The sequence below is a fragment of the Lithobates pipiens genome, unplaced genomic scaffold, assembly GCF_037356315.1.
Source record: "Lithobates pipiens isolate NorthernLeopardFrog02 unplaced genomic scaffold, aLitPip1_a1.2 Scaffold_55, whole genome shotgun sequence".
NCBI classification, from domain to species: Eukaryota; Metazoa; Chordata; class Amphibia; order Anura; family Ranidae; genus Lithobates; species Lithobates pipiens.
Genome location: NW_027507877.1, coordinates 670115 through 686917, shown reverse-complemented (window position 1 = coordinate 686917; position 16803 = coordinate 670115). Strand labels below are relative to the sequence as shown.

Genomic DNA, 16803 nt, shown 5'->3' with positions numbered 1-16803 from the left:
TCCAGGGCCAAATTAAAGAGCAGAGGGGATAAGGGGCAGCCTTGCCTCGTGCCCTTATGTAGGCGAAATTCATTCGAGAGCAAGCCAGCTGCAACCAATCTGGCTGCCGGGGAGGTATACATAGATTTTATGAGCTGTAGAAAAGGACCGTTGAAACCCATTTTGTTCAGAACCAGAGATAGCCATTCGATACTAACATTGTCAAAAGCCTTTTCTGCATCAAGAGTAATAATGGCAAAATCCCCGTTCGGTTTACATCTAGCGTGCTCTAGTGCCATCATCACTTTTCTGATGTTGATCGTGGCCGTTCTGCCCTTCACAAAGCCTGACTGGGCAGGGTGAATCAGAAAAGGGATGACGTCAGCTAGCCTTGTGGCTATTATTTTGGATAAAATCTTGACATCAAGATTTAGAAGCGAGATGGGCCTATAAGAGCCTGGTTCTAAAGGATCCTTCCCCTTTTTTTCCAGAAGTTTTACTATTGCCTGATTGCCCGTAGGTAGATAGGGGCCACCCATCCATATGTGTTGGTAAACCTTTTCAAGCGTGGGTGCTAGGAGCGAGTTCAGGGATTTATAAAATTCGCCCGTTAGTCCATCTGGGCCAGGGGCTTTTGAGGATGCTAAAGTCCGGATCGTGTTGGGTTTTTCCGCGAGAGATATGGGGGCATTAAGGGAGTCTAGTTGCGAGGGGGATATTTGGGTCAGAGTCACTTTGTCTATGAATTTGCGTGCCGTGCACTCGTCGATGGGGTCGGCCGCATACAACGAAGTATAATAGCGCAGCATGGCTGAATTTATGCCCTGTTGCGACGTCGTTATAGAGCCATCCGGCTCCCGGATAGCTGGGATAATAGTTGGGCGGTAGGGACCCTTACATAGTCGGGCTAGCAGTTTGCCGGCGTTGTTCCCAAATTTATGAAGAGTGGCATCAAAGTGAGCTCTCTTAATCGATTCCAGGGTGTCGGCCCAAGTGTCAAATGACTGCTTGGCTATTCGCCAAGCTATCCGGTTCTCAGGTGTGTCATGGGTATAGAGTGATCGTTGAGCCTGGTGAAGTCTGGAACTGGCTGTGTTGTAATTAAGGTGTGCGTTCTTTTTGAAGGAGGATGCGTATGAGATAATGCGTCCCCGAAGGAAAGCTTTCCCTGCGTCCCATAGCAGATTAGGATTATCCGTATGATCCGCGTTCGTTTGTGTGTACAGTTGCCATTCTTTTGTGATATAGGTGTGGAAGTCCGCGTTGTGTTGGAGGAAAGCGGGGAAACGCCAGAGTTTGGGATTTGGATGGATATCAGGAGTCTCTAGAGACACAGAAATAGGGGCATGATCGGAGATAGCAATATCATGTATCTCTGCGTCCGGGATTAATGGGAGTAGGTCATGTGAGCTAAATATGTAATCAATCCTGGTGAATACATTGTGTGGATGTGAGTAAAATGAGAACTCCCTATCAGTCGGGTGGTGTAAGCGCCATATGTCATGGAGACGAAGGGATTCCATTGTGTCCGCTAGCAAGGTGAGATTGGTAGGAGTCAGTGAAGAGTCGAGTCGTCGTTTCGGTGATTTGTCATCAAGTGGGTGGAACACGGTGTTAAAGTCTCCCCCAACGACTTGGGGTAGTGATGGGTAGCGCAGGAGCCAAGTGGTCAGGGTGTTGAAGAACTGTTTCGTGGTACTATTAGGGGCGTAAATGTTGGATATCACTATTTCTTTCGTCCCTATGCAGACTTGGATAGAGAGCAATCTGCCCTGAGTATCCGTGTCCGTTGACAATATGGTACATGGGAGATGCTTGTGTACAAGGATAAGGACTCCCGCTTTATGGCCTAAAGCTTCTGAGCCAGCCACCGCTCCCACCCAGAGTTTCTTCATCCGAACAAAGTCGGGTGAAGAAAGGTGTGTCTCCTGAAGCAAAGCTATATCTGCTTTGAGCCGTTTGAGATGTCGAAGAACCTTCATTCGCTTAGAGGGAGAACGAAGGCCCTTCACATTCCACAAAATTATTCGCAGCATATTGGGATTAGGACTGGGGTATGGTGAGCAAATAGTAAAATCATTGGGAAACAGGAAGTGGAGCGCAGAGGGTAGTGGTCGTCTACACTGGAGCATGTGTGTATGGCCCTAGGAGGGGGGAAGTGTGTACTATTAGTAAACTTAGGGAGTAGAGGGGGAGGAGTAGAGGGGGTGGGGTAGAACTGAAGCAGTAACCAAAGATAGGGTAAGCAGAAGTGAACATTATAGCTAACCAACTTCGCTTTTTTCCGCATGGGGATCACTGTGGAGACCAGTTCCCATAACCAGCCCAGTATCATGTCAGGGACTCCCGCCCCTCGGAGATGGGGTATAAGATAGCAGCTGGGCATGCGAGATAACAGTGCGTGGAAGCAGGTCTGCACAAAGAAACCCAGGGGGAAGAGGGCATAGCTGCATACACAAAAAGATACCATCAACACAAGTCATTAAACATAGCATACTACGTTAAGCAATATACCTGTATAGCTATGAACCATTGAAGGATGATAAAGAGTATAAATAAAATAAAACATAACGAAATAGTGCAACAGGCAAAAAGAAGAAAGAAAAAAGTCAAATCGGTATGTAGGCAAACAGAGTCGCACATCCGATCAAGTAGTAACGGATATTACCTGAGAGGTGTGGACTGTCCAGGAGGGAGAGTCCAAAGTCAGAGCACCTAACCCAGGTATGGAGGAAGGCTAAACAGTGCCTTAAAGAAGGATGCACTTGTGTGTGGAAACATCGGGGCCAGGCTTCGCCCCTCACCGCGCGGTCAGGCCGTGTTGAGTTGGACCCGAAGCCCTGAAGCGCTTGGGAGAGTCTTTTCGCGGGCTTCTCTGATCCAGGGCTCGGTTGATTGGTGGGGCCTTGGGCGTGGGGCTGTGGTGGGAGCTTGAGCGTGATGATTTCAAGTAGGAGGATGCCTCATCCGGGTCTTGAAAGGACAGTTGTTCACCAGAGGGCGTTTTGATCCGGAGGGTAGCCGGGAATGCCAGTGTGAACTTGATTTGCCGCTGGTGAAGTTCTGCACAAACATGCTGAAAGGCTTTGCGTCTTTTGGAGACGTCCACCGAATAGTCGGCAAAAATCAGGATGCGGACTCCGTCTATCTGCAGGGATCTGGATTGCCGGTATTGTTGCAGTATGGCGGCTTTGTCCCAGTAATTAAGATACTTGGCTATGATCGGGCGTGGTGATTTGCGTTCCGAGTTGAAGGCACCCACGCGGTGTGCACGTTCCACGGTGTATGGGCCTCCCAGACCCAGAGCTTCAGGAATGCGACGAGCGCAAAGTTCCATTAAGGCAGATTGATGAAGCGATTCAGGCAAACCTACAAAACGCAGGTTGCTCCTCCTGGACCTGTTCTCGAGGTCGTCGAGTTTTTCCAGAATGAATTTGTTCGTTCTGTCCTGAGCATGTTCCAGAGATTGCGTCTGGTAAAGTTCCTCTTCAATGGTGGATATGCGATGCTCTGCTTCATTCAGCCTGGAAGCATGTTCCCCCAGCTGGGCTTGGATCTTCTGCATGCTTGAGCTGACAGCCTTCTCCACTGATGCAGCTATCATAGGGGAGAGGAGAGCAGCCACGGCCTGTGCCAGAAGTTCCGTGTGGTGGTCCGGTGTCAGTGAAGGCATGAGAGGTTGCTGAATAAAGGTAGAAGTGTCAGGGCTGGATGGAGGAGGGGGGGCCTGGAGCTGTGGTGGTAGTGTGTCTCTGATAGTGGGCTGAAGATTGGGCCTTTCTCCTACCTCCATCGCTGGTGCCATCTCCTCAGGCTGGGCCGCACATGCCGGATCCACGTAGGCCGAAGCCGGGGCCTCGATTTGCGGCGGGGCCGGCCGCGCAGCGGCGGCCGCGTACGATCGCGGCCCGGTTTTTTCAACAAACCGGTCCATCTCGTGGCCGGGGTCGTGGGGGAGGCTGCTGTAGCGATCGGGGCGGAAAAACACAGATTTTTTAGGCCGATGTGGCGGGCGGTTTGCGGGAGCTGTGAGGAGGACCGCTACTCCATGCGGCGCCGGAACCGGAAGTGACAATGATTATTAATACCGGTCATGGATGGATAATGCTGGTACACAGAAGTATCTACCTAATAAATACTACACAGCGTCCAGCCTCTCCCTGCAGATCTTTTATTTGAAGGGTCAGAACTAACAGACCATAGACTACAGCCAATAAACCAGACATGCCAGGTAACAGCCATACCGAGGCTTAGACACCAGGAAAGTTCAGATGAAACCTTGTCTTGGGCAAAAAGATTGCCTGGTTATGGCCCTAAAATTCCTCAGAGAAGAGCACCAGATGGTATACTAACCATATTTTTTTGACACACGTGCACTCCAAAAAAACTGTTTTGTAAAATATGTTAACTATTGTTAATTACTATTGTTGTGGAAAATTTGATTGTATAACATTTTATTCTAGGATGTGTGTTTTATAGATTGTCATCTGTCTACCTGTGTCCGGTTTGATCGAGGAGCGCTCTAGCAGAGCGTACTTGGGTTAAATCGAGACCAGTGGTAAAAAGTCAGTATGAAAACCTTCTCATGGGATTTGAGAGGTGTTCTCTGTGGATGTTTGTTAGTTTGTAGGTACCAAGCGCAATGCGCTGGGCTTCTTGCCTTCAAATGAATATGGGCATTAGAGAAGCGAAGTCTACATAACGAGATAGACATATTATTTTATCTCTGTGTGGCTACGTTATAATTTTTGGATACATATCTGCTTTAATAAGAGGACATTGGTATCTGCCTTGTTAATATACTAGTACCGTATGTTAACAACACCAGTAGCAATGTCCCCGCAGATTGTCTCAAGCTTTTAAGAATCATAATGAGCTCACCCCATACTGTTTACTTTGAAAGCACTATGGTCTGTGCTCCGTACTGACTAAAAGAGGGTGTGTGCATTTCCTCTTGTGAATGCCCTCCCCTTTAATGTATGTCATTTCCTGTGATGTCATTTTCTGTACTAAGGAAGTGCCTGCCTGTTGGGGCAGGACTTCCTGTTTGTCATTCTTTAGGAGATAATAAAAGGCGATGTTGAGCCCCCAGGAGGGGGCATAAGCATGGAGCTGAGAACGTAAGGATGGTTGAGTCTGTTCATTGGGATGAATGGGTTGGAAAAGGTAAGCCTAAAGCATTATAACATTAAGACGGAAATGGGTGCTTATTGGAAGCACAGCAGTAGATGGGGCTGTGTTGATAGCATACAGCCAAATTTCTATGACACTATGAAGACATTATGAATTGTACACTTAAAATTAAAAGGGGTTCGTACTTTCCCCTCCATTCTCTCCCTTAATTTGCCCCTCCACCTTCCCCCCCCATCTCTCTTCTCCCATTGGCTTTCCCTTTTTCCCCTTTTTTTTTTCTCTTTCAATGATTTTTATTGAAATTAAGTTTTATCAATAACAGGGTTCACTGTGATACCCATTTCGTTCACAATCATGTTACAGTTGTGGATCTCAAATTAGTGCGAAAGAAACCATATGTACTGAATAACCAACCTTCTCTCTCCAAGAATGTTCATTATATATCTGACAACACTATCAATGACCTGTACATCACACTATAGAGAAACCGTCGCGAGGTAGAATCCGGTTATCCAGCCTGGAATCGTAGCAGATCTTTAATGGTTAATGTATGCTGGTTTGGATAATCCGTGGAGCCCACTATCACATTAATGGGAACCCAACCATGGGAACAAAATAGCCCTTTGTGTAAAAGGAAAAAAAAGGAAACAGAAAGGGGGGTGAAAGAAGAAAAGAGATGAAAGGTAAAAAGGGAGAAAATAAGTCAGGAGAAAAGAGGGAAAGAGGGGAAGACAAAAAGGGAGAAAAGAGAGTGTATAGACGATCTCCATGCTCCAGACTACTAACCCCCCCCCCCCCCCCCTCATGGCAACTGAAAATATCTAACCCAGGGGTTCCATATCTTTTCAATTCGGTTCTGTTGGTCTCTGAGAATACTAGTTAGTTTTTCATTGATCATGATCCAGGAAATTTTGTTTTTAACTAGCGCCAGGTTTATCTGAGGGGTTTTCCACGCTCGTGCTATGGCAATTTTAGCTGCCAACAAAATAAAAGAAATGAGGGACCTGAGATGCTTAGGCAGGTCATTCGAGAGGTCAGAGAATAGGGCTGTTTTAAAATTTTTTGATATATTCAGTCCGGTCACCGAGTATATCAAAATTAAAAATTCTTATCCAAAATCTGTTAAGTTTTGGACATGTCCACCAGGTGTGGAACACTGTGCCCACTTGACCGCATCCTCTAAAACAGAGGGGCAAAGCTTTCGGGTGCATTTTAGCTATCCGCGTCGGGACCAGGTACCATCGTGACAGTACCTTGTAATTGGCCTCCACGAGGGAGGTGTTCAAAATTCCCCTGTGCACCACGGTCGACCATCTGGACCAAACATCTTCTTCAATCGTCTCCCCCCAAAGTCCGCTTCCCAAGCTATTTGGTAAGAGAGCTTAGAGCCCCGGTCTGATAGCAAGGCATACAACTCTGAAATGCTTCCCCCGCGTCCCAGGCGCTTTGAGGCACTTCTTTTCATAAAGTGTTCTAGAGTTGATATCTCCCTTGCCTTGACCAAGTGATTGAATATAGTGGATAATTTGAGAGAATTTGAGAGAATCGAAATGTCTCTGTCAAGGGAAAATTCGAATGTGTTTCGAAAGTAGGAGAGTTTTTTCTGATGCCTTTATGGTCTAATAAAATGTGCTATCCTAAGTAGGCCTTTGTTGGTCCACCAAGCAAACTGTACCAGGTGCTGTCCTGGGGGGAAATGCGGGTTTCCAAAGATTGGGGCCACTGGGATATGTGGTGACCTCAGAGGGTAAACTTTGCACATCCTATCCCAGAGGTCCATTCTCCCTTTTTTTTTTTTTCTATCTTTTGCTTTACCCTTATGTTTTCACCTTTTATTACCTTTCCTTTTACTCTGAAAAAAAAATGTTTTTTTTTTCCTGAGACAGTTGCAGAGGAGTGCCATGATCAGGTTTAAGATTGGTTCCCCTTTACACTTGGGAAGATATAATGATATTGTATTCAACATACAATCACCAGGAGTACCTTATGCAGGATTCATTCTAGATTTGCATGTTGCTATTGTTTGTTCTACATAGTTCTTACATGATGTTTTGTATATCCTTTACCTGTATCATTCTGATATTATGCAACATGTCTCTCGAATAGGGATGAGCCGAACACCCCCCTGTTCGGTTCGCACCAGAACCTGTGAACAGACCTAAAATTCGTACGAACTTTAGAACCCTATTAAAGTCTATGGGACTCGAACGTTCACAATCTAAAGTGCTAATTTTAAAGGCTAATATGCAAGTTACTGTCCTAAAAAGTGTTTGGGGACCCGGGTCCTGCCCCAGGGGACATGGATCAATGCAAAAAAAAAGTTTTAAAAATGGCCGTTTTTTCGAGAGCAGTGATTTTAATAATGATTAAAGTGAAACAATAAAAGTTTAATATTCCTTTAAATTTCGTACCTGGGGGGTGTGTATAGTATGCCTGTAAAGGGGCGCATGTGTCCCGTGCTTAGAACTGTCCCTGCACAAATCACAAATCACTCGCAGCTATAATGAATTGTCGACTCCCCGTAATACAGAGAACAGTCATTGAAAGTCATTGATAAAAAAATAAAATAAAAACAATTGCGTGGGGTTCCCCCCAAATTCACTTACAAGGCCCTTCAGGTCTGGTATGGATATTAAGGGGAACCCCGTGTCAAATTTAAAAGAAAAAATGGCGTGGAGTTCCCCCCCCCAAAAAAATCCATACCAGACCCTTTATCCGAGCACGCAACCTGGCAGGCCGCAGGAAAAGAGGGGGGTTGCCTGTCACATGTCCCAGATGACTGATGGGAGGGAGGGGGCAGAGATGAGCCCTTCCTGTGCCGAGGGGAAGTGATGTCACCAGCCCAGGCACTGAACAAGGCAGACTACGAGGGACCCCCTAGCAACAGGCATTTAGAGGCGAGTTTAAAAAAAAATCCAAATGTTTTTATTTTTTTTAGGAAGTTTAAATTTTTTTTTTTGTGTGCAGCACCACTTTAAGGAGAGAGTTGCAGTACTCAAGGCAGGAAATAATCGAGGAGTGAACGAGTTGCTTTGTGGTGGAATTCTGGAGATGTTGCGGAGGTGAAGGCGGCAGGATTTAGCCAGTGATTGGACATGGGGGCTGAAGGAGAGGTCAGAGTCTAGGATTACACCCAGGACCCCGGCATGTGTGGAGGGACCAATGGTTGTCTTGTTGATATTAATGGTGAAGTCACGGGAGGGGGGGGAGGGGATCGTGAAGGAGGAAATATAAGAAGCTCAGTTTTAGAAATATTGAGTTAAAGGAAGTGGTGTGACATCCATACTGATATGTCATTCAGTAAGTTGGAGATCCGTGAGGAGATGGAGGGGGTGAGTTGAGGCGTGGAGAGATAGATCTGGGTGATGTTGGCATAGAGGTGGTACTGGCGGGATGTTATGTTAATATTTGACAGTGCCTGGTATACATGTTTGTGTGCTATAATTCCATGATTTTGTGCTGTTTACGTGTCTTTGAAAAGTGTGGTTTGAAAAGTCCAATGCTTTTCCGGGAGCTGCAGTGTGCTCCGGGGCCCCTCCCCTTCCCTGGGTGCGGGAGATTGGGCAGGTCCTTCCCATCGCGCATCCTCTCCACGCCTCCTGCGCTGGACGTATGACATCATTCCTTGACGTTGTCATGCCGGCGCATGGTTTACATCAGTTCTCACACCAGGAGGGAATTTTTGGTGCCAATGCCCAAGAGGTTCCCTACCGCTCAGGTTGGACACCCTCCCTAATTGGCGCTTGCGTGACTTGGGGAGAAACCCGTGGCCACACAATTGCTATAAATACCACCTTGTTGAGGACTACATACACTTCATAGTTTCATAGTTAGTAAGGTTGAATAAAGACACCAGTCCATCCAGTTCAACCTGAGTGTCTACAATTGTCCCTATCCCTGTACAGTTACACACTCACATTGGTCCCTACCCTCAAGGAGCCCACAATCCAAGGTCCCCATTCATATACTAGGGCCAATTTTGGACAGAAGCCAATTAACCTACCAGCATGTCTTTGGAGTGTGGGAGGAAACCGGAGTACCCGGAGGAAACCCACGCAAGCACAGGGAGAACATGCAAACTCCAGGCAGGTAGTGTCGTGGTTGGGATTTGAACCAGTGACCCTTCTTACTGCTAGGTGAGAGTGCTACCCACTACACTACTGTGCCGCCCCACACTTATGGGCATCTCTTTTTTTTTTTTTTTTTCTCTGGGTCAATCTGCACCTTGACCATGCCTATGCCATGTACTATACGACACGAGTCATTCTATCTGGTAAAAAATGCTTATTGCTTTTTATGGCTATTCATCACCTTTTAGTTACTCTCACTTTCAGATATATATACTCTTGTATGGGTCTCTATTCTCTCTATTATTTTACCTATTCAGACACACGTTGTACTCATACACCTTTCTGGTTACTCCTGGGCTTCATTTTGCCCTAGGTTCCAAATATACAGTCAAGTCCATAAATATTGGGACATCGACACAATTATAATCCTTTTTGGCTCTATACACCACCACAATGGATTTTAAATGAAACAAACTGCAGACTTCCAGCTTTAATTTGAGGGTATTTACATTCAAATCGGGTGAACGGTGTAGGAATTACAACAGTTTGTATATGTGCCTCCCACTTTTTAAGAGACCAAAAGTAATGGGACAAATGGCTGCTCAGCTGTTCCAATGGCCAGGTGTGTGTTATTCCCTCATTATCCCATTTACAAGGAGCAGATAAAAGGTCCAGAGTTCATTTCTAGTGTGCTATTTTCATTTGGAATCTGTTGCTGTCAACTCTCAATATGAGATCCAAAGAGCTGTCACTATCAGTGAAGAAAGCCATCATTAGGCTGAAAAAACAAAACAAACCCATCAGAGAGAGATAGCAAAAACATTAGGTGTGGCCAAATCAACTGTTTGGAACATCCTTAACCACTTCAATACAGGGCACTTAAACACCTTCCTGCCCAGACCAATTTTGAGCTTTCAGCGCTGTCGCACTTTGAATGACAATTGCCCGGTCATGCTACACTGTACCCAAATGAAATTTTTATCATTTTTTTCCCACAAATAGAGCTTTCTTTTGGTGGTATTTGATCACCTCTACGGTTTTTATTTTTTGCGCTACAAATAAAAAAATACCGAAAATTTTGAAAAAAAAAAGTTTTTTTTTTGTTTCAGTTTCAAAACTTTGTAAATAAGTACGTTTTCTCCTTCACTGATGGGCACTGATGGGGCTACACTGATGGGCACTGATAAGGTGGCACTAATGGGCACCAATGTGGCACCAATGAAGTGGCACTGATAGGCGGCACTGATGGGCGACACGGATGGGCGACACGGACGGACACTGATAGGTGGCACAAATTGGCACTGATAGCTGGCACAGATGGGCGGCACGGATGGGCATGGATAGGCGGCACAGGTGGGCATGGATAGGCGGCACAGGTGGGCATGGATAGGCGGCACAGGTGGGCATGGATAGGCGGCACAGGTGGGCATGGATAGGCGGCACAGGTGGGCACTCATAGGCGGCACAGGTGGGCACTCAGGCGGCACAGGTGGGCACTCATAGGCGGCACAGGTGGGCACTCATAGGCGGCATCGGTGTTATAGTAATGGATGCCAATTAGTGCCAAACAATAATGCATGCCAATCAGTGATGCCCATTGTGGCCACTGATTGGCATCCATTATGGGCACTGATTGGCACCCATTGTGCTGACTGGCACCCTGGTGGTCTAGGGAGGATTATGGATTTTTATTACCTTTTCCCTGGTGGTCTAGTGGTGTCCCTGGTGGTCCAGTGTGGGCATCCTCGGGGGGGCTGTGCTGATAATCGATCAGCACAGACCCCCCCTGTCAGAGAAGCAGCCGATCGGCTCTCCTCTACTCGCGTCTGACAGACGCGAGTGAGGGAAAGCCGATCACCGGCTCTTCCCATTTACACTGTGATCAGCCGTGATTGGACACCGCTGATCACATGGTAAAGAGTCTCCGTCGGAGACTCTTTACCAAGATCGTAGTTGCCGGGTGTCAGACTGACACCCCGCAACAACGATCGCCGCGATGCGCGCCCCCGGGGGCGTGCAGCGGCTCATAATCCTGATCACGTCATATGACGTCCGGTTAGGATTATGAAACCACTTTGCCGCCGTCAATTTGTAATAGGGCGGGCGGCAAGTGGTTAAAAACAAACGCACCAGTGATTTCAGCAACACCAAAAGACCCGGAAGACCACGGAAAATAATTGTGGTGGATGATCGGAGAATTCTTTCCGTGGTGAAGAAACTTTTTTACAACAGGGGTGCCCAACCTTTTAAAGAGTGAGGGCCACTTAAGCGACTTGGTAACCAATCGCGGGCCACAATGAGTGGAGCGGGCGGATGACAGGTTCATGTCCACCCTGCATATGCAGAGCCGACACGGACATGCCTCACTCTAATCTATGGGCCTTCCGATCTGATCTGCTATGATGGAATGGGACAGACCCCCCCCCCACTTTCTGCTTTTTTTTTAGTGGACTGGAGTGGACCGGATTGGAGGTAGGTGGGTGTATACATCTGTGACTCAATAGAGGTGAATGGAGGGTCCGATTGGGGACCAATCATGCCAAATGGGCCTAATGCTGCTTTTACACTGACGTGCTGTGGTTTACCTGTACTACAAGTGTAGTGCAGTACACCTCTGGCTTTCCTGTGGGTTAGCTGCACTTTGCCTTAGACTTCTATTATATCCTGCAGGTGTGGTGCACTTTCTGAAAGCTCCCCACACCTGCAGGTAATAACAGAAGTCTATGGCTCAGTGCAGGTAACCCACAGGAAAGCCAGAGGTGTTCTGCGCTGCACCTGCGGATCAGTTTGAAAGCAGCCCAGTAACCACTGCAGAAGAGATATGCCCATATATACACTGTGATTTTAGTAATAAACTTACCTTTAATAACAGTCTTCCATTCAGGTATCGCTGGCTGAGTGCATTTGGTATCACTCTGCCTGTACCAGGAGGTGGCGTTATACAGGAAGCATCTATTTAGGCAGCTCTATAGCCACTTGCTTTCTCTACCGCCAGCTTCATTAACAACACTGATGCTCTGGGGTGGCGGCTCAGCAACCCAAGATATGGGCTTGCCAACCCGCCATCAGAGAGCAGGATGTCGAGGGCCACATCAGAGGGCTCCGTGGGGCACATGTGGCCCCTGGGCCACTGGTTGGGCACTCCTGCTTTACAACAATTGGCCAGATCAAGAACACTCTCCAGGTAGTGAATGAATGAATGAATGAATGAAATACTTGTATAGCGCACAATGCGAACTGAATCGCCTCTAGCGAGTGTAGTAAGTGTATGTGTGTCAAAGTCAACAATCAAGAGAAGACTTCTCCAGAGTGAATACAGAGGGGTCACCACAAGATGTAAACCATTGGTGAGCCTCAAAAACAGGAAGTCCAGATTAGAGTTTGCCAAACATCTAAAAAAAGCCTTCACAGATATAGAACATCCTATGGACAGATGAGACCAAGATCAACTTGAGTGATGGGAAGAGGAGAGTATGGAGAAGGAAAGGACCTGCTCATGATCCAAAGCATACCACCTCATCAGTGAAGCATGGTGGTGGTAGTGGAATGTAGTCCCATCCTAACAAAATTACGCCATCACGTTCCGAAAGATCGGATTTTTCGACAACTTAGTCCGACCGTGTGTATGCAACAGTTTCGGACAAGATCCGACGGGCAAAATCCGACGGATTTGGTTGTCGAAATCTCCGACCCGTGTGTACAAGGGGCATAGATGGTTTGAATCTTGGCCGGACCCTGCTGAACCGGCCCGAGATTCAAGCCGTTCATGGCTGGCTTTAGGGGATTGGAAAAGCAGACAGCCTATAATGCGTCAGTAAACCCCCCCCCCCCCCCCCCAATTTATTTTTGTTTGCGATCTCTAGCCGTTTGCTTAAGCTTTAATTAATGCACATTTCCGTTATTATTAATTACCTGATTGATCTTGCCGTTTCAATGCACTTCTCTGTTGTTAGTGTCTACGTTGTAAAAAAAAAAAAAAACAGTTCACTGGGCTCTGCGTTGCCACTCCAAGTGTGCATCCTCCACCAGTTCCCTGTATGCCACCTGTTCAATGCCCGCTTTCTCATTTTGGAAGTGACGTTTCACGGGCACTAGACAAGATGTCCATGTTTTCTACAGACTAGTAGCTTATATTGTTTTTTATTTTTTTTTTTGCTTTAGTGTACTGAATCAGTGGCAGGCAATTCGATATCAATGTTAATTTTTATATTGTCTGGAATTTCTTTGCAGTGAAATAGATGCTTGTTACATACGTGGAATTTGATGTATAAATAAAATCGGCCTGCTTCTGGAAGGAGTAATGTTCGTTCGGAGGCAGGTTCTTTGGATCATCGTCTGCTAAATCAATGCAACGTGGGACACCTTCCGCATAAACCTTCCACCTACATAATAGAATATTATTATTATTATTATTATTATTAAAGGTACAGTTACTGGAACCAAGTCAGCGTTTAGTTACAAGCAATTCTAAAGCAGCGGATTTAACCCCTTCATGACAAAGCTAAAACGAATCTAAATAACTAAATGCAGTTTTGCAACTTTGACATGCGTTTTTGTAAAAAAATTTACACATTAACTATTTACTGCATCCATATGAACTATACCTTGTTGTTAGTTTTTTTTTATTATTTGTTTTTTTTTTTCCCCGGACAAATTGGGCTTTAATTTGGTGGTAAATAATAAGTTGTATCTCCCGATTTTTTTTTTTTTTTTATCATAGAAAACTGGTACAAAATAGTAAAACAAATAATTTTTTTTTTTAACCACTTCCTTACTGGGCACTTAAACCCCCCTCCTGCCCAGACCAATTTTCAGCTTTCAGCGCTGATGCACTTTGAATGACAATTACGCGGGCATACAACACTGTACCCAAATGAAATTTTTATCTTTTTCCCACAAATAGAGCTTTCTTTTGGTGGTATTTAATTACAGTTAGGAGTTTAATGTTTTTGCTAAACAAACAAAAAAAAGATGCAAAAAAAAATAAAAATCATGTTTAATAGTTTGTTATAACATTTTGCAAACAGGTCATTTTTCTCCTTCATTGTAGTGCACTGATGAGGCGGCACTGATAGGCTGCACTGGTGGGCACTGATAGGCATAGTTAAGGCGGCGCTAATAGGCACAGATAAGATGGTATCGATAGGCACAGATAAGGCAGTACTGATGGGCACAGATAAGGCGGCACGGGTGGGTGGCACTAAGGGGCACTGATAGGTACCACTGATAAATGGGACTGATGTGCACTGATAGGTGGCACTGATAGGTGGCTCTGATAGGTGGCACTGCAGGGCACTGATGGGCGGCACTGATGGGCACTGGTAGATAGTGATGGCCGAACGGTTCGCCCGGCGGTCGTTTCGCGGCGAATTTCCGACTTTCGCCGTCCGCGGGTTCGAACGCCTTTTTCCGTCGTTCGCCCCGGCGGACTTACGTGTTTAATGTATACAAGAACTTTAACCTTTCGTGACACGTTTATCATGTGTTACAGGACAACCAATTGAGACATGACAGCTCATGGACACTTGGACATTCCCCCTAACCTATAAATACACCCGATCCGGTGGCCATTTTACATTCTTTCTTCTGTCACTGTAGGGAAAGGATCCTGTGTGGAGTAGGGACAGAGAAAACGCTAGCTATTTGGTACACAAAAGTTCTTTTCAGGACTGGTATAGGTGTTAGGTCAGCAGCCTGAGTTTCTTTTGTCAGTTTAGATAAAGGGACAGAGCGCTGTATGCTGCTATTTTAGGGACAGCTCAGCCAGATTAGTCTTTCTTCATCATCATCATCATCATCATCATTAGCTGTTACTATCAGGTCCACAAAAGAGCTGTTCCAGCTAATCGTTCCAGCCTACTCTTTTTTGCCAATTTGTATAGGGACAGGCAGGAAGCAGTGTGTCAGGCAGTGAGGATAATTTTAAAGACTTGCTGTTACTATTAGTTCCACAAAGGTTCTTTTCAGGACTGGTATCAGTGGTACGGTAATAGGCTTGTACACGTATAATATTCTTTCTTCCAAATATAGAAAGAATATTATACTTGACTGCTGCCCTTCTGCTGCAGTCTGCTAATCATTCACAACTCACTTGTTCCACAAAGCTCTTTATCAGGACTGGTAACTTGGTCTGTCTAGGGTGCTACGGTACATAGGCTTGGGTGCGGTACAGTCTGCTGTTCTGTAAGGACCGCTATCGGTCCACAATACATAGGGTTGCCGTGCACTACTGCTGACCGCTGCCCTATACTGCAGCAGTCCTTCATTGGTATAGGGACTGACGTACAGTCTGCTAATCACTAACACACAACCTGCTTGGTCCACAAAAGTTCTTATAAGGACTGGTAACTTGGTATAGGGTGCTACGGTACATAGGCCTGAGTGCGTTACAGTCTGCTGTTCTGTAAGGACCGCTATCGGTCCACAATACATAGGGTTGCCGTGCACTACTGCTGACCGCTGCCCTATACTGCAGCAGTCCTTCAGCGGTATAGGGACTGACGCACAGTCTGCTAAACACTAACACACAACCTGCTTGGTCCACAAAAGTTTTTATAAGGACTGGTAACTTGGTATAGGGTGCTACGGTACATAGGCCTGAGTGCAGTACAGTCTGCTGTTCTGTAAGGACCGCTATCGGTCCACAATACATAGGGTTGCCGTGCACTACTGCTGACCGCTGCCCTATACTGCAGCAGTCCTTCATTGGTATAGGGACTGACGTACAGTCTGCTAATCACTAACACACAACCTGCTTGGTCCACAAAAGTTCTTATAAGGACTGGTAACTTGGTATAGGGTGCTACGGTACATAGGCCTGAGTGCGTTACAGTCTGCTGTTCTGTAAGGACCGCTATCGGTCCACAATACATAGGGTTGACGTGCACCACTGCTGACCGCTGCCCTATACTGCAGCAGTCCTTCAGCGGTATAGGGACTGACGTACAGTCTGCTAAACACTAATACACAACCTGCTTGGTCCACAAAAGTTCTTATAAGGACTGGTAACTTGGTATAGGGTGCTACGGTACATAGGCTTGAGTGCGGTACAGTCTGCTGTTCTGTAAGGACCGCTATCGGTCCACAATAGATAGGGTTGACGTGCACCACTGCTGACCGCTGCCCTATACTGCAGCAGTCCTTCAGCGGTATAGGGACTGACGCACAGTCTGCTAAACACTAACACACAACCTGCTTGGTCCACAAAAGTTTTTATAAGGACTGGTAACTTGGTATAGGGTGCTACGGTACATAGGCCTGAGTGCGTTACAGTCTGCTGTTCTGTAAGGACCGCTATCGGTCCACAATACATAGGGTTGCCGTGCACTACTGCTGACCGCTGCCCTATACTGCAGCAGTCCTTCATTGGTATAGGGACTGACGTACAGTCTGCTAATCACTAACACACAACCTGCTTGGTCCACAAAAGTTCTTATAAGGACTGGTAACTTGGTATAGGGTGCTACGGTACATAGGCCTGAGTGCGTTACAGTCTGCTGTTCTGTAAGGACCGCTATCGGTCCACAATACATAGGGTTGACGTGCACCACTGCTGACCGCTGCCCTATACTGCAGCAGTCCTTCAGCGGTATAGGGACTGACGTACAGTCTGCTAAACACT

General features: G+C 46.3%; 1 protein-coding gene across 1 annotated transcript in view; it reads right to left on the bottom strand.

Moving 5' to 3' along the window:
* Positions 1 to 16803, bottom strand: part of LOC143957706 (hydroperoxide isomerase ALOXE3-like) — a 261902-nt gene that overhangs the window by 112497 nt on the left and 132602 nt on the right. The window contains exon 5 of the mRNA XM_077467399.1: positions 13436 to 13564. Within this exon, the coding sequence (XP_077323525.1) occupies positions 13436 to 13564 (129 nt within the window). The remainder of the gene's footprint in view (positions 1 to 13435; positions 13565 to 16803) is intronic.